The 22,679-nt window shown below is 42.0% G+C and overlaps 3 protein-coding genes across 5 annotated transcripts in view; 2 read left to right on the top strand and 1 right to left on the bottom strand.

The window, feature by feature from the left end:
* HCLS1 (hematopoietic cell-specific Lyn substrate 1) overlaps positions 1-3,079 on the top strand; it is a 35,687-nt gene extending 32,608 nt beyond the window's left edge. The window contains exon 14 of the mRNA XM_065943533.1: positions 122-3,079. Coding sequence (XP_065799605.1) covers positions 122-258 — 137 coding nt within the window. The 3' untranslated portion in view covers positions 259-3,079. The remainder of the gene's footprint in view (positions 1-121) is intronic.
* FBXO40 (F-box protein 40) lies at positions 2,188-20,849 on the bottom strand. 3 transcript variants are annotated; one of them, XM_065943530.1, is made up of 6 exons: positions 20,644-20,849; positions 20,422-20,532; positions 16,912-17,028; positions 11,182-11,219; positions 8,245-10,167; positions 2,188-5,418 (listed from the first exon to the last, which is right to left on the bottom strand). In XM_065943530.1, the coding sequence occupies exons 4-6, from the start codon at positions 11,182-11,184 to the stop codon at positions 5,200-5,202; spliced, it is 2,145 nt and encodes a 714-aa protein (XP_065799602.1). In that variant the 5' UTR covers positions 11,185-11,219; positions 16,912-17,028; positions 20,422-20,532; positions 20,644-20,849; the 3' UTR covers positions 2,188-5,199. The 3 variants fall into 3 exon arrangements, with proteins under 3 accessions (XP_065799602.1, XP_065799603.1, XP_065799604.1); XM_065943531.1 differs by having other exon boundaries at positions 20,427-20,532; XM_065943532.1 differs by lacking the exon at positions 20,644-20,849 and having other exon boundaries at positions 20,427-20,631.
* POLQ (DNA polymerase theta) overlaps positions 20,474-22,679 on the top strand; it is a 143,972-nt gene continuing 141,766 nt past the window's right edge. Inside the window, exon 1 of the mRNA XM_065943523.1 lies at positions 20,474-20,543. The gene's annotated coding sequence lies outside the window, so the exon portion shown is untranslated. The remainder of the gene's footprint in view (positions 20,544-22,679) is intronic.

Below are 22,679 nucleotides of genomic sequence, written 5' to 3'. Positions count from 1 at the left end.
ATAGGGCCCCAGACTTGGCATCAAGGGCAGGCCTCTTTCCTTCCTGAGGTTTAAAGAGGGGGCACAGGGGTGGAGGGATTCTTGCCTGACCATCCTAATAGTCTGTCAATTTTCTCCCCAGAGGGAAGTGATGAGATTTCCTTTGACCCAGATGATGTCATCACTGACATTGAGATGGTGGACGAGGGCTGGTGGCGGGGACGTTGCCACGGCCACTTTGGACTCTTCCCTGCAAATTATGTCAAGCTCCTCCAGTAACTGTTCCTGTCTTCTTTCTGCACTGTAACTTCACATGTCTCCAGTGGCTCTGCCTCCAGATGCTCTCCATTTCTGCTGCAAGTGTCTGACAGAATGTCATGAGTTGCCTGAAGTTCTAGACAGACTTCCCTCTCCCTCTCCATTAGGGTTGGGAGCAGAGGCAGCATGAAGAACGGGGTCTCCTTCCCCTTGATGTCTTCTTTATCCTGGATACCCAGGATGATCTCAGGGATGTTTATCTTGTGGTCCTGCCCCCTTCCTCATGAGTGCCCCCTCTAACCCATACCCCTAACGCTACTTTCCTTTGCGAGTGCTGAGCTTCCTGGTCTGTCTGCATGGAAAGGTATGCCTATATTTCCTAGTTTTCCTAGGTGTGTTGTTTTCTCAATTTCCTTCTCTGCAGAGATATCTCTGACTCTTCTCTCTGATCAGTCCTAAATTGGAAATAAAGTGGGACCATGGCTCACCTCTATTCTGAGGTAAATAGTACTTTTACACGGCCCTCAATGACCCTAACTCTCATTACAGGTAGAGGGAATTTTCCTTTCCTCTTTCGCATATTCAGAAAAATCCTTCCAACCACCGCCCATCACTCTGTACCCTGGTGTCAAGGGCCGTGCCTTTTCCTTAGACTATACTGATATCCAGTCCAAAAACAGATGGGCCTGGAGAATGCCAGTTAGGTTGGGAAACAGGCCAGGAAGGGTCTATATTAAGCAGTTCAACTTCTACAGGCTTCTGCAGTTGTGAGAGAGGTCAGCCACCTTCCACCTGGGAGTAATGACTGTATTTCTTTAGTGCACGATGATGCCTGAGGCAGAAGCACAAATTAGGTGAAAGGAAGGAGGAAAAGATTTGGCCAAGAACAAGAACAAAAGATTAAAACTAAAAGGAAACAATTGGACTTCCCTGGTAGCTCAGCTGGTAAATAAACTACTGCAATGCAGGAGATCCCGGTTTGATTCCTGGGTCAGGAAGATCCCCTGCAGAAGGGATAGGCTACCCACTCCAGTATTCTTGGATTTCCCTGGTGGGTCAGATGGTAAAGAATCTGCCTGCACTGCAGAGGCCTAGGTTCAATCCTTGGGCTGGGAAGATCCCTTGGAGGGGGGCATGGCAACCCATTCCAGTATTCTTGCCTAGAGAATCCCCATGGACAGAAGAGCCTGGCAGGCTACAGTCCATGGGGTTGCAAAGAGTCAGACATGACTGAGCAACTAAGCACAAAAGGGAACAATGAGATGATTAAAGGGTTTGGAGTCAAAGATAGTGGCCTCTACTAAAGAAAGTCTAGGCTTCCCTGTAGCTGGATGAATGAAATCAATGACTGTGTAAGAAGATAGATTGAGTTTCTCTGTGGTACATGAAGTTTCTCTGTGGTACAGGGCTGAGGCTGATAGAAGAGGTGAGGACCTTTGGACAGCCAGTGATAGGCAAAAAAACAAGTCATCAAGCAAAGTATGGGGATGAGATCAGGATGCAGTGAGTTTATCTAACCTCAAGCCATTGGGATTGGCAAGATCCAGAATAGGAGACCCTAGGCAAAACAAAATCAAAATGAAAGTCAGGATTTGGTATAGGGTTGGTAGAAAATGGGGGCTTTTCTGGTGGCTCAGATGATAAAGAATCTAAAGTCCGTGCTATAACCAATATCTAAACTTGGGTTCAGCTTTCAAAGATGGAGAAGACTGTGGGATCAAGGAAGAGCTAGGATTGGTGGCTGAGACCCATAGTTGCGGCAAGACCTCATGAAAATCCTTAGAGTTCATTGGTAAGCTGCCCATGTGCTTAGAGCACTGTCTCTATCAGGCTAATTCCTTGGCTTTTCTTCAAGACACACACTCTGTTGTTGCCACAGTGACCTCTGTGCCAGTGAGACATCTGTCTCTACACCTCACTTGCAAGATTTACCCAGTTAGACTTTCAGAGTACAAAACAACCTTTATATTTGCCTGTAGAGATGTTGGGGTTTCCAGGGTATAGAGGTAAGTCACACTAAATATATACAATCTCATTCTTTGCTTCAGTTTAATTAGACATCACAGATAGATCATACTTTGGCAGCGATTTTCTTCTTACATCTAAATTCCACCTTGATTTTCACTTTTTCCTTCATTATAAGACAAAGGCTTCATTTCCAGGTCCTTAAGGCAATAATCCTTTCTGCCTGGGTTCCACAGACCTTACCCTCTACATACAGCTGATCCCTACTTTGGACTGGATTTCTTGGTGTGATACTCTTCAAGGGCTCTGCCCACAGACATCTCCTCCATCCAAGTTCCTATTCTTGGGTCCACAGTCCCCTTTCACTCTCCTTAGCTGATTCTTCAGCTGAAGCCATTTCTAGCTATCTTGCTTTTGTCAGATAATGCTTGCTGTTCATGCTGCTCACTGTATCTTCATCCCATTAATCACTTCACTGTCTCTGTAAAAGGCTTTCCTTTATCTCCAATTGCCCTCTCACCATAAAATGTGCGTTTTTGTATAGGCCAGTGGATACCTGTGATACTCTGATTTCCTGCTACATATATAATTTGATGCCTTATAAAGTGTGTTTGATGATGTTGATCCACTCAGTGTTGCACTTTAGATAGAAATTGGGAAAGTAAAGTGTACCTAGAAAGGTGCGACCCACAAAGAGGTGCAGTCACTCTCCCGCCTGCCCTCCTGAACCCCGGGCTGCCCAGACTGTCGAGGAAGAGCCCTCTGCTCTCTTTCTCTATACTTCTCATCTGGCTCACAGTAGCCCCAGATTTTCATCTCCCTTAGTCTACAACTCCCCTTGCTTTCTTTTTCTAATAAAATAAAACCCCAAAATGGATTTTCAGAGCTTTGTTTCTTCATATAGGAAGGACTAGATTCCAAAAATGTGGAATTGATCCCTGGAGAACTCTTCCTTTTTTCCCCCACTTTATTGTTTAGTTGTTGCAATTACTTACTTTCATTGAATAAAACCTTAGCTCACACTCTAGTTATATTTTTTAGAAAATGGCACGTTATATACAAATGTGAAATATAAACCAAACAATAAGGATTAGGAAGTAGAGTTACATTACTGACTAGTACCAAGTGGCACATTAAAATGAAAGATGAGGGTACTTCTTCTCTGGCACTTGCTCTCATGCCTTCATATCGATTAGACTCTTTTATTGTTGGTGGTTAAATTCTTTGTTCTCTGCTTCTCCACAGTACCCATCCTCCTTTTCCCTCTGTCTTGCTTGCTGGCAATTGCTAGGAAAATGGCATCAGTTAAGGTGAGAGGGATATAAACACGGGATAAGCAGTTCAACCATCATGGCTTCAGCTATGCCTGGAGACCTGATAGGATATATTTTTTGCACATGATCCAAGGACATGAAGCCACATCAAACAAACTCAGCTCCATTCGGTTCCCAACTTAAAATCATCATGTGTCTAAAATCTATTTGGTAAATAAAGAGCTACATGAAATCATGACTACTATAGATGGTTATGTGAGGTCAGAATTTGCTGTACTAAAAAGCTTACCTGACTTACTGCCATTGGGGGTCATTCATTAGGGCAGTGGTTCTCAACCAGGAGTGATTTTACTTCCAGAGGATATTTTCAGAGACATTTTTGGTTGTTAAAGCAGTAGGGGAGCTACTGGTATTATTGAATAGAGGCCAAGGATGTCACTAAACATCCTCTAACACACAGGACAGTCCCTTATGACAAAGATATCCAGTGTAAAATGTCAATAGTTGCATGAAACCCTGCTTTGGGGGATGCCAGTTTCTCTTGTGTATTTTTATTTTGCTTTTGTTCTCATAAGTTTTGATTATTTGTTACCAAAAACCAGAAGTGTCACCCATTTTTCACAGAATGAATCATGCCCAGCAGGAGGTAAGAGCAATTACAGGGAATCACTATGTTCAGATGTCTTCCTTCTCAAGATTCCCCATGGTATACTCAAGTGGTATCTAGGACCTAGGGACTGGTACCACAGGAGCTATGGTGGGCCTGACTTTTCCATACGCATGGTCTCCTTGGGCTACCCTGTGCCTTCTGGCATGACACTTAAGTTGGGATTAGTGTCTTGTGATCATTTCACATAGCCCAGGGTGGTGCTGGCCCATACCTGGGCTCTCCCTAATCCAGACCGAGCATACAATTTTCAGAGAAAAAGAAGCTTGAATCTTAAGTCACTATTAAAATGTTCAAAAGCAGTCTGTGATTTTTGTCCTAATTTTCTTCATACATATAGTATCTCCTCTGGATTCCTCTCATTCTTTCAAGGCTGTCCTTCTATATGTTGCCAAGATTCTACACAACCACCTCATTCTGTGATCTTATTTCTGCCTCTTACTGTTCAACCTTAGGTGTCCCTGAGGCTGCTGTGCTTAGCCTAGGTCTCTATTCTGTTGGACTGTTTGAACTGTCTGGGCTTAGAGACAGTGAGGTAACTAAAAGAAGCCCTGGACTTGGCTGTCAAGGCAACTCCAGCTCCAGAAACTTCAGACTGTGCTTTTTACCCTGCGTGCCCTGGGAGGCATCTCAGTCCCTCTTCCTATACTGCGTCTGCCCCATATCGTTGAAGGCGCTCAAAAACTAAAAAGTTCTCCACAAAAGCACAGGCCTATGCTGGTTATGGAATTTCACTGCTCTCTCATCTCCTAAGGTCTTGGGCTCATCTTCTAAATGGCCTCAAGTTACCTATTTACTCCGCAGATAGATTTATTTTAGAAAAAATAAGTACGGGGAGGGAGGCTATTAGTTATCAGTATGGCACTATAACAATTATACAAGCCATGGCTTAGGAAATTTTTCCACCTTATGCTGCTACTCAGGTTTTGAAGGACATTGCATGTTCGAAAACACCTAGATAACATTTGCAATTTATAGAAGAAAGTTCTCAAAATCACACTCTGTCCAACTTCAGTAACTCTGAATAGGAATCCAAGAACAGTGGCTTCCGAGTCTTTAGTGTAAGGTGTGTCTTCCTCGTGGTCTGGCTCTAAAGGTGGTGACTAAGGTCTCTCGGGCCTGTTCATGGGACTGACGCATGCTGGTCAAAAGAATCGGGTCAGTCTTGTGTTCTACAACATTGAAGGGACAGGATTTCAGGTGCTCAGACATCGAGGCCACTTCATTAAACTCCCAGCTCTTGATTTTGGAGAAGAGGCTGCTGAATTGCCAAATCTGAGGAGAGATAGATGCATGAAAGTAAACCCAGAGTGTGATACCCTCAGGTCGGCTTTATTTAAATAGTTTGAAGAAATGCCTTTCTGTTCTTCCTGGTCTCAGATTCCATAGAGTGTTTAGTGACTGCAGCATACATGTGTTAGTCCCTTCTCCAGCATCCAGTTCCTAGACCCCCTTCCAACTGATAACCTTCCCAGCCAGCCACATGTTGTGTGAAAATGACTAATACCAACTAATACTAATCTGCTTATTGCTATACACCCTCACCCCACCCCACCCCCCAGCAAAGTGATTAGTTCTAGAATAGACATATGTTTCAAATCAAGACAACCAGTGCCAATGAGACTCTACTCCAGAACTTTTCTCTGAGATATCAGGAAGTACATTCTTTTTTCCCCTCTGTGCTTAAATTTGGAAGCTATTGTCTCTCAGAGCTGCTAACAGTCCCCATGGACCACGAAGGGAGAACTGTGTCTTAGAGTGGAGTCACTAGTGAGAAAGTAGAGGTAAGAACTGATAGTAAAAAGATCATTTGGGGGACATTTTTGAGCAGTTAGATCAAGCCATAACTGAAACTATTACCTTTAGACTATTTAGTTATGGGCCAATAAACTCCCTTTATAGTTTATGTATAAACTTATGTGTAAAGTTTCTTATGTATAAAGAATACATTTATACATGTAAAGAATACCTGTATAAAGAATATTCTTATGTATAAAGAATGTATTCCAGTAGTCTTGCCTGGAAAATCCCATGGATGGAGGAGCCTGGCAGGCTATGGTCCACGGGGTCACAAAAAGTCAGACACGACTGAGCGACTTCACTTTCTTTTCTTTCTATATTTATGTATTTTAAGTTGGTTTTATATTGCTTAAAAGTTAAAGTATGCTAATTAATAAGAGTCTCACTGGAACAGAATCCTTAGGAGAAATCTAAAAGGCTGGTACTCAAACCTCTGCCGGCCTTTGGCACTTAGGATGGTGCCAAAGTAACTAGTTTTAAAACCTGGCTATGAAGATAGGCATAATCTGATATTCCTCAACTTTATCACTTCATCATCAGTGTCTTGTCATTGTTCTTATATATAAAAAAAGTGCCCTGGGATCTTAGAATTATTTTCCTTTTTACTTTAAAAAGCCATTTCAATATGAGTATCCTTTAGCTCCAACTAAATTCTCTTTCTTCCTTTCTACAAGGAAATTAATTTGTCCTGAATGATATTTAAGTGTTGTCAGCAATGACTGAATTGGGAAAATTGTTAGTCAAAAAATAATGCAATTTCTAGTATGTAAATTAAATTATTTGCATTTGATTTTACAGAGGAAGATATTAGGTAGTTCCAGACTATACAGTTCCTGAAGACAGGGTCATAGTCTCACTCATGTTTATTCCTAACACACGGTCAGTTGGCAGTCAGTTATTTAACACATGGATGCAGGCCTGGATTCATAAGGGAGAGTGTGATAATTACTTTTTGAAGAAGACTGCTCAGGGAATAGATAATAGAAAATATGCAAGATGTTTTAGACATAATCAATAAAAATAGATGTAAACATCTCCTAACTCCCCAAAGCCAGTTTGCATACACCCACATACTGGGAAGAAAGTCAACAGTGAGATTTTGGAATTAATGACCTAAATGGGCATCATACATTTGTGATTCACATTACTAATACATGTACCATAAGAAAGGGTGCTAAGGGGACCTGGGATATGATGAATTGGGAGTTTCACTTCTATTTGATACAAGTTAATATAACTTATAATACAGTTAAGCAAGCCTAGCTTTATCAGAGAAGGAAATGGCAACCCACTTCAGTGTTCTTGCCTGGATAATCCCAGGGATGGGGGGGCCTGGTGGGCTGCCGTCTATGGGGTCACACAGAGTCGGACACGACTGAAGTGACTTAGCGGCAGCAGCAGCAGCAGCTTTATCAGGAAAAGGGAATAAAGCTTTTCCAAGGGGAAAGATTCTTTCATTTATATAATATTTTAAAAATTAAATAAGCATTTGAACCAGGGGAAATCAGTGGACCAAATTATTTTAGAACTTCAAAATGAATTCAACAATGGCAAAAATTAGTTGACATGAGGCTGAGGAGAATCTGTTGGCATATTGTATCAATTAGAGTCTAGGCCAAAAACAGCACATTCATACTGGGTAATCTGAAGAGAATTTTAAAAAGGAATGATACACAAATGTGTGAGCAGTGTATAGGAAAACCAGAAGATTTAGTGCAGTACCCAGGCTAGTAACAATCTTGAGTGTTACTACTCTAGGCCTGAATGGGAAGAAGGAGTTTATTAGAATCCAGAATGGGTAACTGTGTAGAGAAAACTATCAAATATCGCTATCTTCAGTGGAGAGACAAGGCCAGTGCAAAGTGTTAAGAAGGGGAAAATGCATGCAGAGAGGAAGCCAGAAAAACACTTGTGTCAGCCTCTCCCACCTGCCCATCTCCCATTAGATACACTCCCGTTAGACTAGCCCACCTGGAAGCTGGAGGGCAGGGGAGCAGGTTAAGGTAGTCTGCAGAGATCAGCCTCCTGGGGGACAGATCATGATGGAGAATGGATCATGCAAGCAAACAGCAGATATTCTGAACACATATACAGAGATACATAGACACTACCATCTGTATTACTATTTTTATGTTTATGGGTGTGTCTCCTCTTCTAGGCTAGCTTCCTTGAGCTCACAGACTGTGCCTCATTCTTAGTAACCTAGTACAATCCCAGTGCCTAGTACACTGCTGGTGCCTAGAAGACTCTTAGTAAATAATTGCTGAATGAATGAAGTAAATGACTAAGTGAATTACTTGCCTTTCTGTGAACTCTCCAGGAGGTGCCTCCATGGGAATACCTCTTCTTCTTCCACTGCAGGAGGACCATCCCTCTCTCTTGTAACAAAGTGGCACAGATACTCCTCATCAGCACGGACACCTGGGAGAGCTGGGACAGGCTGATGCTGTCTAGGAACCCAGCAATGTACTGCAGGACTTCCAGGGGCAGGCTGGTTAGAGAATTCTGGTTTTTTCCTTCACGACCTGAGAAATGGTTGTTCTTCCTTCCCTCACTCAGCTCTGAAGCAACCTCCGGCTTGATGGCAAAGGTCTTGAGCTCCTGACTGTATATCACTTTTGCCTTTTGCCCTGGGGGACGGAAATGGTTTTGAATAAAGGTACACCCCAAGTAGGCGAGGGGGCATCGGTGTTGGAACCAGCCATTGAGACATGACTGAATGTCTGTGTGGACATTCTTGAAATGTAGGGGAAATTCATCCCTCCTGAAGAATTTGTTGCAGGTGAAAGTAAAGGCAGAGCTGCTCTTGTTGTGTCTCCTGGTCACACACTCACTGTGGAGCTCCACATGGAGCCCATTCGCGTTGCTGTTCGGGTTGGCAGTGGTTAGGAGGTCGGCCAGCACCGTCCCAGAAGAAAACTGTTCTGGCTCAAAATTGTATGTCTGTGTAGCAAAATCCATGAATAGCCCGTCAATGCTCCTGGACTCGGAGATGACGTGACCTTTGAGTTCTCTTTCCAAAGCACACAGGAGGGTAGTCTTGATGAGATCTGACTTGGGCAGGTCCTCCACAGTGATCCCTAAATCTGAAGTGTCGACAGCCTTGTGCTCACTTGGCCTACAACTCATGGCATCACCTAGGCGAGCCCGCTTCCCACAGTAGCTCACGGGAACTTTGAAGGTGTAAACAGTCTTCACTTCCTGAGCCTCCAGGTTGCCGTAAACAAAGTCTTTCTCTTTGGGTGTACAAGCAGGCATCTGACCAAAGTGAATAAGCATCCTCCCATTGTGCACCAGGTACATATTATAGTCCTTCGCATCCACAGCTGTTTTCAGTCTTTCCAGAACACCATCCTGCCAAGGGGCAAGTCCTGTCTTTTCTATGGCTGCATGAAAGTCCTGCTGCTTCTGGTCTTCCTGTGGTTCTTTTCCTTTGGCAGCTCCCTCCTCTACCGTTCTATTGCTGCTGGAAATCTCTTCTTTCTCTGGGCCGTCACTGCTCTTGCTGTCACTGCTGGCTAATGAGCTTGTTAAAGCTGAGGCCGCATGCTCTTTGCTGAATATATTTTCCCACTTGTCAAACTTGGCCAGGTCCATCCCTTCTTTGGTTTTGGCTAACGCCTCTCGTTCTTCTTGACTCAACTCTACCACCTCCCCATTCATGGCTGACAGAGAGCGGCCTGTTAGCAAACTAGCATCCTCCCCACCCACCGCTCCACCCATTTCCTCCCAGCTGGCTTCACCATTCATAGGAGGTTCCTCTTCCGTGGGTTCTCTAGTTTCTGGGAAAAGTTCTACCATTTTCAGAGATCTAAAAAGGACCTTCTGGTCCTGAAGGGCCAGGGCTGTGTCCAAGCATTCCTCATCGGGGATCTCTTTCATGATGTTCTCGTGAAGCGTTGTTTCAGAGTCCACGTTTGGCCAGCGGTTCCACTCCATGGAGCAGCAGACCACGCTGGCAGGACACACTTGCAAGTGCTTGGCCAGCTTGTGGCGGGACAGGAAGAGGGGGCAGCCATATTCGGAGTTGAGGCACGGAACCTGCTCTAAAGGGCAGAGTAGCTCGTGCTCAGCCTCTTTGCACATGTGGAAGGTAGCACCACAGGACAGGTGGCAGTTTATCACCGGGCAAGAGACACTGGGCTCCGCAGGCATGTGGCAGTGACGGTTGAAGCATCTCTCACAGTGTCTGTGCTGCCCTGGTGGAGGCCTGCGTGTCCTACCCTAGAGACACCAAAGGCAAGGGGAAAGAGAATACAAGTGACTGCTGGAAGAGAAGCTCTACATGTCTGTGAGTGTTTAAGTTTTAATTGACTTACTTCCTGTTTATACACGCTGATTGTAGGAACCTTGGAAAATACAGAAAGTAATAGAGAAGAAAGCTGGAGAAGAAAACGGCAACCCACTCCAGTATTCTTGCCTGGAAAATCCCATGGATAGAGGAGCCTGGTGGGCTACAGTCCATGGGGTCACTAAGAGTTGGACACGACTGAGTGACTGAGAAGGCACAGAGGAGAAAGCAAAAACACTCATAATACCACAACCAGAAATAACAACTATCAGTATTCTTTATTTTCCAGTAGTTTATTTTATCTATGTACTTGATGTGTTGAAAATAGGAAAAAAAAAAAAAAAACCCACACATGAAAGTGGGCTACAAACTTGACAATTGCTATTTTTGAGTTGTGGATTATGGAGGATTTATGCACAGTTAGTACTCTGAATACAATTTTTCTGCTTTAACTTGCTATTACATTATGTCTAGGCTGTTTTATCTTTGCAAACTTTCTTCACAGTGGCAGTGTAACATTCCAGAATGAGTGTTCTGTCATACACATGATCAACCACCAGGGGGCATGCTGGGAGGACCAAGGTGGGACTGGTTTTGCTCACATCTTCGTCCTCAGCACCTGTCACAGGACCTGGATCATTGTAAGCACTCAGGAATATTTGCTGAACGAAGGAAGTATTAGCCATTTAGCTTATAGCTGGATTTTTTCTTTTTTATATATAAAGTTTTACTAAAAATCTTTGCTCATCAGTCTCTCAGGTCTCTGCTTTCCCCCAACTCTGTGTTGGTTTATTCTAGGTTCTGCTCTAGCACCTCTGGTTCAGCAAAAAGCTAATATATATCATTAGACCAAAAGGAAAAATCCACCAGCAGCTTGGGCTACAGGCTAAATGAGGCCACATCTGGACCTCTGAAAGGTGAAGTTCCAGTGAGCACCTGGTACTTACCATAGTTTCCAAATTTCTTCTGGCTTTGTATAATAACTCTAGGGGAAAATATAAAAATACAAATATGAATGATTCATGAGAAAGTTATTTTATCTACTTTAACAGGGGCCAAAATGACCTCAAGTACTCTTCCGTCACCCTGGAAGTAAGTATCATGGCCCCCCATTTTACTGTCAAAAATGCTCCTCTTAGATTCACTTTTACTTTCTCTTTCCTTCAACACACACACATTTTTTTTTTGGCAAGCCACTTAAAGATAAGTTGCTGATATTATTACACTTTATCTTACTGGCATATATATACTTACTTATCTGTAAGTATTTTAGCAAATATTTCCTAAGAATAAGATATTTTCTTTTGTGACTACAGTAACATTATCTCACCTAAGAAAACTAAATACAGTGCTGTCTATATTCAAATTTTCCCAATTATCCCAAAAATGTCTGCTGTACTTTAAAAAACAATTTTCAGTTTTTTAACCAGAATCCCGGTAAGGTCGACTTATTACATTTGTTTAAGTCTTTTTAGCCTCCTTTAATCTGGAAAATCCTCCTTAACTTTTCTTTTTTAGAAAAGACAGCCTTAAATCTCAAGGAAATTGTATGCTAGTTTATTCATGTATTCATTCTTCCATACATCTATTTAACAAGCATTTTTTGGTTACCTACTATATATGCCAGTAAGTGAACTTAAGGGTTACCCAAACTGCTTGTTGGAGAAGGAAATGGCAACCTGCTCCAGTATGTTTGCCTAGAGAATCCTGTAGAGAGAGGAGCCTGGTGGGCTGCTGTCTATGGGGTCGCACAGAGTCGGACATGACTGAAGCGATTTAGCAGCAGCAGCAGACTGCTTGTTAATGTGGCTTTAAACACTATTGTTCATTATAATCAGCTGTAATGCTTGTTACATATATAGATTTGCACTGTTCCGTAGGGTAGCCACTGGTCACATGTGGCTACTTAAGTTAATCAAAATGAACTAGAATTAATAATTTAGTTCCTCAAGTCATACTACGTTTCAAGTGTTCAGTAGCCCCATATGGTTAGTAGCTACTCTATTGGACAACACAGAATAGAATATTTTCATCTTCATAGAAAGTTCTATTGGACAACACTGCTACAGATGCTGGCTGTACCCCTGACCTGAGTGAAGTGAGTGTTCTGAAACTTACGTTCTTAACACATTCCCTATCTGACTCGTGCACTGCAAGTATGAAAGAGAGATCATGCCAGAATGCTCTATAATAGCCTGAATCAGGAGGCAGGTGAGAAGCTGCTAGCCAGCACATTAATAGGTTCAGGGTCAAGTAGAAGATAAATCAGCCAGAGAGAAAGAGTGCTGAGCAGAGTGGAAGGACTGTGAGGGTTGGACTGAGAGGAAGCAGAATAGGTTCAGATAAAGATCTTTTGGATCCAAGAGTCCAGTCACTTCTTTCATCATACAATTTAACATTCAGGTGGGCTCCCGCCATATTCCAGATCACTCCTGGAGGGAAAAATTCCCATTGTGGACTTGTGGGAATTTGTAAATATTAGGTTCAAGCATCTGGAATTTTGGTATTCAATAAGGAACCATTTGGGAATTCCCTGGTGATTCAGTGGTTAAGACTTTGTACTTCCAATGTAGGGGGCATGGGTTTGATCCCTGGTTGGGGAGCTAAGTTCCCACAGGCTGCATGGTATGGTAAATAATAATAATAGTAAATTAATTAAAAACAACCCATCTGGAAATATTTTAAAAAGGAACCATTTATCATTGTAATTGGGGGTATTAATCAGTAGTAGTGGAAGGATGGAGTGGAAGGACCTGGAGTTACTAAAGAACATGCTGGAGGCTGAGACGGTGAGTCAGATGACAGCAGAAGTAGACAAGATGAGACAGACAGGAGACATTACAATGTTACAAATAACATTTTTGTTTCTGACTTGAGATGGGGGAAGAAGAAAAGTCAAAGATGATGCCAAGAAAGTGAATCAAGAAGAGAGAATATTGGGTGTAATTCTGAGAAAAATGGAGGTCTAAAGAGGAAAATGTTTGGGGAGGAAAGATGGGCCCAGCAAGTATAACACAAGTTGTTTTAGGTCATGACAGATCATGTGGGTGGGAAGGTGAGAAAGTAGAATAGAGAGATGCAGACTTGTGAATTATCCATTTAAAAGTGAGAGGAAGCCATAACTGGAGAAGTGAGCGCACAGAATAGAAATCTGAGCCATGAAGTACAAGGCTAAGTGTGACCACTTTAGGGACAAGAAGAAGTAGAGCCAAAGAAGGAACACCAGAGAGCTAAGAGAGTCAGGACTACGTTGCCAGATCTAACGGAAAGGGTGAGCGATGGCCTCCAATGCTACCGTGAGGTTAAGAACAGTGATGACAGTGCCACTGCTCATGGCAGGTCCCCAAAGAGCTCTTGCCAGAGCATGTGCATTTCAGCTGGGAGGTGGGACTCTCGGCCATTCAAAATCTGGTGTTTGTTTGGAGTGGAGGAGAAAGCGATTAAGCACACACTTCAGTGTTGGCAGGGCCTGTGTCCTGCCTGAGAGAATGAGACCATCTGTTTTCTATTCATGATAGACATTCATCAGACATCCAGAATGGACTGTGGATGACTCATGGTCCCCTGTTGGGTTTTAGGTGGGAAAGAAGATTGGAGTAAGGCTACGTGAAAAAAGCTAACAGCACCAGGAATGTCCAACTTCATGTTTTCCAGCCAGCCAGATTCTGTGACAAAGTTGAGCCCATTTCCAGCAAGGGCAAAGCAGCCCTGGCTAGTTCTGTGCACTCCCTGTGTGTAGCGAGAACTCTGCCCTTATCGGCAGACACGCGTCTGGCTAGACGGACAACAGTAATAAATTCTAAGCTCAATAATTTCTTCTCCTTAAACTTGAGGTATAGTTGATTTACAATGTTGTGTTAGTTTCAAGTGTACAGCAAAGTGATTCTGCTATACATACATCTATATCTATTTTTTCATTCTTTTCCTTTATTGGTTATTACAAAATATTAAGTATAATTCCCTGTGCTATACAGTAGGTCTTTGTTGCCAATGACTTCTTATCCTTCAGCATTATCAAAGGTTCTTAGGGACAGTGGTTTTGAGGCTAGGAACATTTGTAGTGGAGCCTTATTGCTCTCCATCTCTTTGAAGTTATTTGAAACTATCCCTTTAAGAGAAAACAAAAGCAATGCATGGAGGCAACAAAGATGCTGTAGCTGTTGTTGTTGCTTTATGTTGCTATTTAAAGAGCTTCTGCCAGACTCTGGAGCTACCCCAGATGAGTGACTTTGAGAGAGGACATGTGCTCAGCAGAAAGACACTGAGTGGAGACCACTCATTGGAGATATTTGGCAGTGGAGGAAAGGAGAAAGATAAATATAGCCTAAGAGCATAAAATATCACATCTAAACCTTTTGTTGTATAACTGGGGGAAAACATTCCAAAAACATTCCTACTGTGATAAAGGACAATTCAAAATTGTTGATATTCTAACTATTGCTGGAGAAATAGGGTGACCAAACATACTAGTTTGCCTTAGACACACTTTGAGTGAGCACTGAAAGTCCCAGGTCCCAGGGAACCTTTTAGTCCCAGGTAAATTTTGACAACTGATTGATCACCTTAAGTTGGAGCCAACTGGTGTTGCCTCAAGTTAACCAAGATAGATTTATCATAGGTTGTCTCATGATATGAGATACCCTGTTCTCCCAATTTCTATTTCAGTTCAGTGACTGGATCCTTATCCTCCATGGGGTTTGTCTGACTTGCCCAGATTGAGTGATCTCTCTGCATTTTGGATGTCATACAGAAAGAGAAATAAGATATCAATGCTTAACATGTGTGTTTATATAACATCTCATTTAATCCTCACAATAATCTTGTGAGGTGGGCATTACCATCTCCAGTTTACTGATAAGGACAATGAGGCACAAAGAAGCTTAAGTCTGTCTGACTTCAAACTCTGCTCTCCACTACATCACACTGTGTCCATTGGAGATCTATACAGACCTCTGTGGTCCATCTCCACGATCAGGGGAGAATGTGAGCCCATGGCTATACTCTGTTAGGCGATAGCCTCTTTTCCTCCAGCTGAGGTGCAGAAAGATGTCTACATGTATTATCTTTCCAAATTGTAGAGGAGCTGGATGCTTCACATTAGGAAACACCTTCATAACAATGATGATTTTTTTGGGGGGGTCCTCCTCTTGAGCCATCCCATATGGTGCCCTTCTGAATAGAAAAAAGATGACCCTCCAGATCCCATGCCTTCACAGTTCAGGGAAAACAAATGTGACAGGGAAAATTTTTAGGGTTAAAATGTTCACTTCCATATGGAGTCTGGAAGTGATCTTGCAGAGATTTTAAATGAAACATCTTGCAGGGATTTGAAATGAAACATCTACCAAATCAAAGCATATAGAACTTCTTCACTGTGAAAAACCTGATGAAATTTTGTTTCTGAAACAGAGTATGGCTACTTGGGTGACATTTTCCCCTTCAGTTTCCATGCCCCTATAGTCTCCTATAAATTCTTGCTTCCTGTCAGAAAAGGTAATTCCCTCCTCTTAAAAATGAACTTCAATCAAGTTTGGCCAAAACACTCTCGTCAAAAATATGTTTTAAATTTCCCCTGTCTAGAGGACACAATGTTATATAACTTATACTTAAATAGTTGAGAGATCTACACAGAACTAGATTTTACTAATTGTACTGGATGGAGTTTAAATAGAATATGAGTAGATAGGGGCTGCCCATGTGACTTAGTTGGTAAAGATTCTGCCTGCAATGCGGGAGACCTGGGTTCGATTCCTGGGCCAGGAAGATCCCCTGGAGAAGGAAATGGCAACCCACTCCAGTATTCTTGCCTGGGGAATAGTAGACAGAAGGACCAAGGGCAGTATGTGAGTTCAAGGGATGAATATTTCTTTAAAGAAACAGAGGAGAATTTAGAACCTGACAAAGGAGCAGAAATTATTTGATGCAAGTTTTGGGGCTTTGTGGATCACTCTGAAAGGAGTAAATTAATAAGCAAAGGCAAGTCAGCTAGAATAATAGTCCTTAAAATATGGTACCTAGATCAACAGAATCAGAATCACCCAGAAACTGGTTAGAAAAGTACAGTATTGGGCCCCACCAAATCAGAACTACTGAATCAGACCTACCAGCTGATTGTACTGTAAGCTCAAGTTTGAGAGCTAGAAGAGCCTGATATTGTGCCCCAATCACAAAGAAACTAGTGCCTGGTTAGGGGGGAAGGCCTGGGAGAAAGATCTGAAAAGGCAGTTGGCAAATCTATCCATTTCTTTCCATCTCCACCACCACTGGCCAGGTCCAAGCACCATCATCTCTCATCCAGTCTGGAGCAATAGAATTATAATCACTCTTACTCCTCCCATTTTGCGCCCCGTAATCTTTATACATCAGCAGAAAGAGTGATTTTAACAACCTTTAACATTAGATCACTAGTTCCCTGCTTAAAATCTTCAGAGGATCCCATCCTATCACGAGGAATAAGGTCCAATGTCCTCATCTTGGCCCACATGGTCCTCCCTGAGTGTCCCTTGCTTGCCTCTCTCCCTTGAGCACTTAGTTCCAGCACTTTTGCTCATTCTTCTGTAGGAACTTTGTACTTGTTCTTTCTCCCAAGAGAATTCACCCCCTGCTCCATAATTGCTTATGGGTTTCTTCTCCCCATTTAGATTTTACCTTACCTACTACTTCCACAGAGGTCTTACCTGATAACCCCGATCTGAAGTAAATTAAAGAGGGGACTCCCTGGTGGTCTGGTGGACTCTGCTTTTTCACTGCCGAGGGTACAGTTTCAATCCCTGGTCAGGCTAAGATCAAGTGAGCTGTGTGGCACAACCAAAAATTAAAAATAATAAAAATAAATTAGTGAACACATGTTCTGCTGGGTAATTTTTTGACAAGTTACTAAATCTCCCTAAAGTTAGTTTATTCATCCATAAAATGGGTCTCATCATAACCCATAGGATTGTGTGAGGATCAAACGAGATAAAGTAGTGAATGTATTTAGTATACAGGAGTCCACTAAACTGTCCTTCCTCTGCCAAGAAGGTCATTCTCATGGTCACCACCCTTGTCCAGACCTTATTTCTTCCCATTGCATCATGCCCACAGCCCTTGGCTGGCCTTTCAATGTTCAGTTCTCCCTCATTCCACTGGATCTTACATACCCTGCCAGTTTAATCATTCTCAAACCTCTATTAAAAAAAAAAAAAAAACTTTCCTCACTCCTTTATGAATGTGAATCTCCCTAATTTCCCACAATTTTGGCCTCTTGTGTTCACCACAAAGGGCTTCCCAGGTGGCGCTAGTGGTTTTAAAAGATGGCAGTTCGATCCCTGGGTCAGGAAGATCCCCTGGAGGAGGGCATGACAACCCCCTCCAGTATTCTTGCCTGGAGAATCCCCATGATAGAGGAGCCTGGTGGGCTGCAGTCCATGGGGTCTCAAAGAGCCGGACACGACTGAGTGACTAAGCACAGTACAGCGCCGCACATATGCTAATTTGTTTTTGTTGTTGTTCTGTTTTGTTTTAAAGGAAGAAAAAGAAACATTTTCAACTTTATTACGTTAATATGGCCTTAACTGAACGGAAAAGACTCAGTGGACTCCAGTTTCGACAGATACTCTGACTGCTGCCAGGATTGTTTGTAGGACTTTACAGCACTTGTTCTTGCAGTCATAGAATCAGAAATCTGGATCAGGCAGATAACCAGAAATCCTCTGCTCTGGAGTTTTGCAAACATCAGTGTGCATAGGAATCACCTGAGCAGTTCTTTTAAAATGCAGTTTCTGATCTTGTAGGACAAAGGGTTATGAAAAGGGTCTAGTTTAACCTCCTCATTTTCTGCAAGAGAAACTGAAGCCCAGAGAATGAATGTCTCATTGCCCATGCCCCCCAGAGTCTCTGACCCTAATCACATGCTTTTATTTCTTCTACTTCACCTTGATGGTTTATTAAGAAATTCTGTGGAAACCACAGTACCACACAGAGCTACCTGGGTGACAATGGCCAAGGGCGTGTGGGCAGCTTAGATGATACCAAGGGCAAAGCAGGACAGAGCCTGGAAGAACGAGGAAGAGGTGGTGACCAAAGGTCACTGGCCAGAAGGGCGTGAGAAGGCATACAGCAGGTATATTTAAATCACTGACTCAAACAAAAGAGAATGGGATTAACAGATGATAGTTTTCACATTCTTTACTATAAAGTTAGTAGACAATCAGGGTTGGTGTCAGGGAGATATTTTTAGGCAAGGGGCCCTCCCAGCACCCCCTCACATGATGTCAGCGACTAACTATTTTGCCTCCTCATGTGGCTAGCCCTGGCAATAATTATTTATTCCCAAGCTTTAACTGTAGTGGAAGTGACAAGGTCAATAGTTTAAGAACAGAGATTAACTGTTAACCTATTAACCAGCCAATTAATTTGTTACCTTAATTATACATTGTTAATATGTTTCCTTGCAGTGGAGATATTTAATTTTAGAGAAAGAAGATGTATAAAGTTAAATATTCAAATAATTCCTTTGCCTCTTGAGATTTTAATCCAAAGATTGTCCTCAGGCAGGATATACATCCTTGTAAAGACCAGACCTACATTTTAAGATAACAGAGTTGGCTAGAAGGTTTAATCCAAAGATTGTCCTCAGGCAGGATATACATCCTTGTAAAGATGCCTCTTGAGATTTTAACACAACCAGTTGGCCGAGGAAAATTCCCACATGTGGTCCCATAAACCTGGGCTTTTAGGCTATGATTTCAGCCCTTTCACTATACCTTAAAAACCGTCCTCCCCCAAATCACCATCTGCAGTTCTCTACCTACACTAGAATCTCCCTTTAAACTTTCTAGTTATTTAATTAGCTATTAATTCTCATAACTGGTGCTTGTATTATTAGTGTCAGTACTTTAAATTACTGTTTTGTATTGGCCAAGAAAATGCAAAATGACCAGATTATTTAGGAGTAGCTCTGAGTCAACTGGTCTGGTTGGTTACTGCTAAGCTAACCCACGATCTTGCTAGGACACTATTCAGTATACACCTTGAAAACATTGGTGCTCCAGAAACCTTGACAAAATTAAATGAAGTGAGGCAATTGTAAATAGTGCATTTGATTGTGCCTAGCAAACAGGCATAATTATAACCCAGACACTGATAGCAAAGTTATGGGATGCATCTGGAGGTTACAGAGGCTGGCAGAAGGAACCAGGATTTAGGGTGTCTGGTGGTAGGTCTCCTTTTCTTGGCATTGGTGGCATTCGCCAGTACACTGCAAAGTTCAGAGCGTACAGAATCATTTTTGCTGCACAGGCCACTTCCCAGGATGTCCTTGGCTGAACTTTTAACTCTATCACACTAAAGCAAGGTCCAGAGGAAAACAGGAAAATAAACACTGCACCCTTCTCCCTGCCAATTTGTTTGTGCATGCAACACTATGAAGTTTTTCCCAAAGCTGGAAATAACCTGTCTACACTTTAAAGTGCTTGATACTTCAAGTATCATTATCATTTTACTTTTGTCCCTCAGGATGTGCAAGTTTCAAGTTTGTGGTAATTTTTGGTTTACCAGCCTGTATAAGTTTTTCAGCTTGTAAAATACTTTCACTTCTATTCCACAAATGTATTTGGATTCAGGAGAGCTGGGAAGGAATGAGTCATGTTTAGGAAATGTTGTTAAATAAAAACTGGTTTTAAACTCTGCAGCAGAATTTTTAAAATATATGCAGTAAATATTATTGTGCTAAATTAACCAGTAGTATCACAGGTGATGAAATTTAAAGTACATAAGAATGACTTGCAGTTAACACTGCAAATGTTGATTGGGGAAAGATCACAACATTTAAACTCCAGAAAATAAAAATTCTGGGCCTTTCATCTGTTTTATCACCACCTCCTCCCCCTCCCCTATCTTGAACCCCCCCTGTGTAACCTTAGAGACACCACATAACTCCTATGGTTGATTGCAGAAGAAAGAACCTAAGCTGTTAGGAAGCAGGTAATCTGCTGCTCTAAGATTTTAGATTCAAAGCAGGAGTTCACATATGAAATGAAAGCAGAGTTTCATTCTCTGAGCCAACCTTTTCTCCCTCATATGTAACTAATTTGTCTTAACAACCCTCTTGCTCAGAGCAAAAAGGTGATAGGCAGCTCAGCCTCTGCTTCCCTGTTCACCACTCTAAATTCCCCCTTGATGAACCTGCCCACATCTAAAAAGCTTACCTTACCGGCACGGGCTGAGTCAGCATGTGCTGCACCTGCGTCCCTTGGTTGTGAGCAGGCAGACTTCCGGAGGTGGCTGGGCGTGCATCAGCTGCTGCAGAGGACCGAATTCTGTCGTGGAGGTAGGGAAAGGAGAAAAAACTTCAACAGAAATAGTTCAAGTGCTTCGAAGTTAAAAATAAAACTATATCACAAGGGCCAATGTGACCAGGCTCAGCTTACGATTTTTTTTCTTTCTCCTGTATTTATCAGCGGTCTGTCTCTGCTGGAGAGGCAGTCACAGAGGAAGCCGAAAGGCAAGTGGGGTTTTATATCAGTGGGTTTTCTTTCCCTTGAGGAAAGAGGAAAATCATTTTAAGAAGGATCATTTTCAAGGCCAGAGCAGCCTCTCCAAGTCCTGTGCATACTGTTGGCAGATCCAGCTGTGCTCCCTGTGGCTGGTGGAGCACTCAGGACAGACTGCTGCTCTAATTATAACCGCGCTTTGCACCTAAACCTGTCACTGGCTGAGGCAGCAACTTGTGAAAATGACATGTGGTCCTCTGTTTCTTCTATTTCTTGTCATGACAAGGAAGCGGCTGTCCTCTTCCAGCCCTCTTCCTTCCCTGGTGGTTGGGAAAGGAAGAGTTTGTAATTCAGAAATCAGGCATAGTTTAAGTCCATTGTGAGAAAACTAGAGGTGATAGGAGGCTTAGCTATTACTTAGTCCAACTCTCTCTTTTTTACATTTGAGGAGGCAGAGATGTAGTGAAAGTAAATTTTGCCTAGATCATCTAGCACTATGTTGAACAAAAGGGTTGAGTGGTCATCTCTTAACTTGTTTTTTTAGATATGTTCATTTGTGTTGTATTCTACATATAAGTGATATAATGTGGGATTTGCCTTTCTCTTTCTTACTCATTTCACTTAGTAAGATAATCTCTAGGCCCATCCTTATTGCTGCAAATGGCAATATTTCATCCTTTTATGGCTGAGTAATATTCCACTGTGTATAAATACATATGTAGATAGATAATGGTGCTATGAATATTGGAGTACATGTATCTTTTCTAATTAGTACTTTTGTTTTTTCTAAATGTGGACCCGAGAGTGGAATTGGTAGTTCTATTTTTAGTTTTTTAAGGGATCTCCATTTTGTTTTCCATAGTGGCTGCACTGACTTACATTCCCACCAACAGTGTTCAAGGGTTCTCTTTTCTCCATATTCTCTCCAAGTTATTTGTCAACTTTTTGATGATGGTCATTCTGACACATGTGATATCTCATTGTGATTTTGATTTGCGTTTTTCTAATAGTTAGCTATGTTGAACATCTTTTCATGTGCCTGTTAGCTATATGTCTTCTTTGGAGAAATGTCTACTCAGGTCTTCTGACATTTTTTGATTGGGTTGTTATTTTGATGCTAAGTTGTTTAAGCTGTTGTATATTTTGGATATTAACACCTTGTTGGTCACATCATTTGCAAATTTTTTCCCATTCCAAGATTGTAATTTTGTTTTGTGGTTTCTTTTTCTGTGCAAAATTTTTAGGTCACAACTGCTAATTTTTGCTTTTTTTTTTCCCTTTTGCCTTAGGAGATCAAAGACAATATTGCTATGATTTATGTCAAAGGATGTTTTGCCTATGTTCACTTCTAGGAGTCTTATGGTTTCAAATCTTTCATTTAGGTCTTTAATGCATTTCGAGTCTATTTTTACATATGGTGTGAGGGAATGTTTTAATCTCATTGTTCACATATAGCTGTGCAATTTTGGTATCAGGCTAATACTGGTCTCACAGAATGAGTTAGGAAGTGTTCTGTTTTCTGGAAGAATTTGTAAAGGATTGTTAATTCTTTAAACATTTAGTGGAACTTAGCAATGATACCACCTGGGCCTAGACTTTTCTTTGTGGAAAGTTTTTGATTACTAGCTTAATCTATTTGCTAATTAAAGCTCTATTTCCAGCATTTCTATTTCTTATTGAGTCAAATTTGGTATTTTGGTCTTCCTAGGAATTTGCCCACTTCATCAAGTTATCTAATTTGTTATACAAATTTTAAAAGTTATATAATTGTTCATAATATTCATTTATAAGGGGCTTCCCAGGTGGCGCTAATGGTAAAGAATCTGACTGCCAATGAAGGAGTCATAAGAGACATGGGTTTGACCCCTGAGTCTGAAAGATCCCCAGAGGAGGAAATGGCAATCCACTCCAGTATTCTTGCCTGGGGAATCCCATGGACAGAGGAGCCTGCTGGGCTACAGTTCATAGAGGCA

The sequence above is a fragment of the Muntiacus reevesi genome, chromosome 8 (assembly GCF_963930625.1).
Source record: "Muntiacus reevesi chromosome 8, mMunRee1.1, whole genome shotgun sequence".
Taxonomy (NCBI): domain Eukaryota; kingdom Metazoa; phylum Chordata; class Mammalia; order Artiodactyla; family Cervidae; genus Muntiacus; species Muntiacus reevesi.
This window is presented reverse-complemented; position numbering and strand designations above follow the sequence as displayed.

Bases quoted from the DNA above. Each gene is read 5' to 3' on its own strand.
- FBXO40 (XM_065943530.1), bottom strand. The intron at 5,419-8,244 runs GCAAGTAATTCA...ATCTCTCCTCAG, and splicing joins CCTGGAGAGTTCACAGAAAG to ATTTGGCAATTCAGCAGCCT.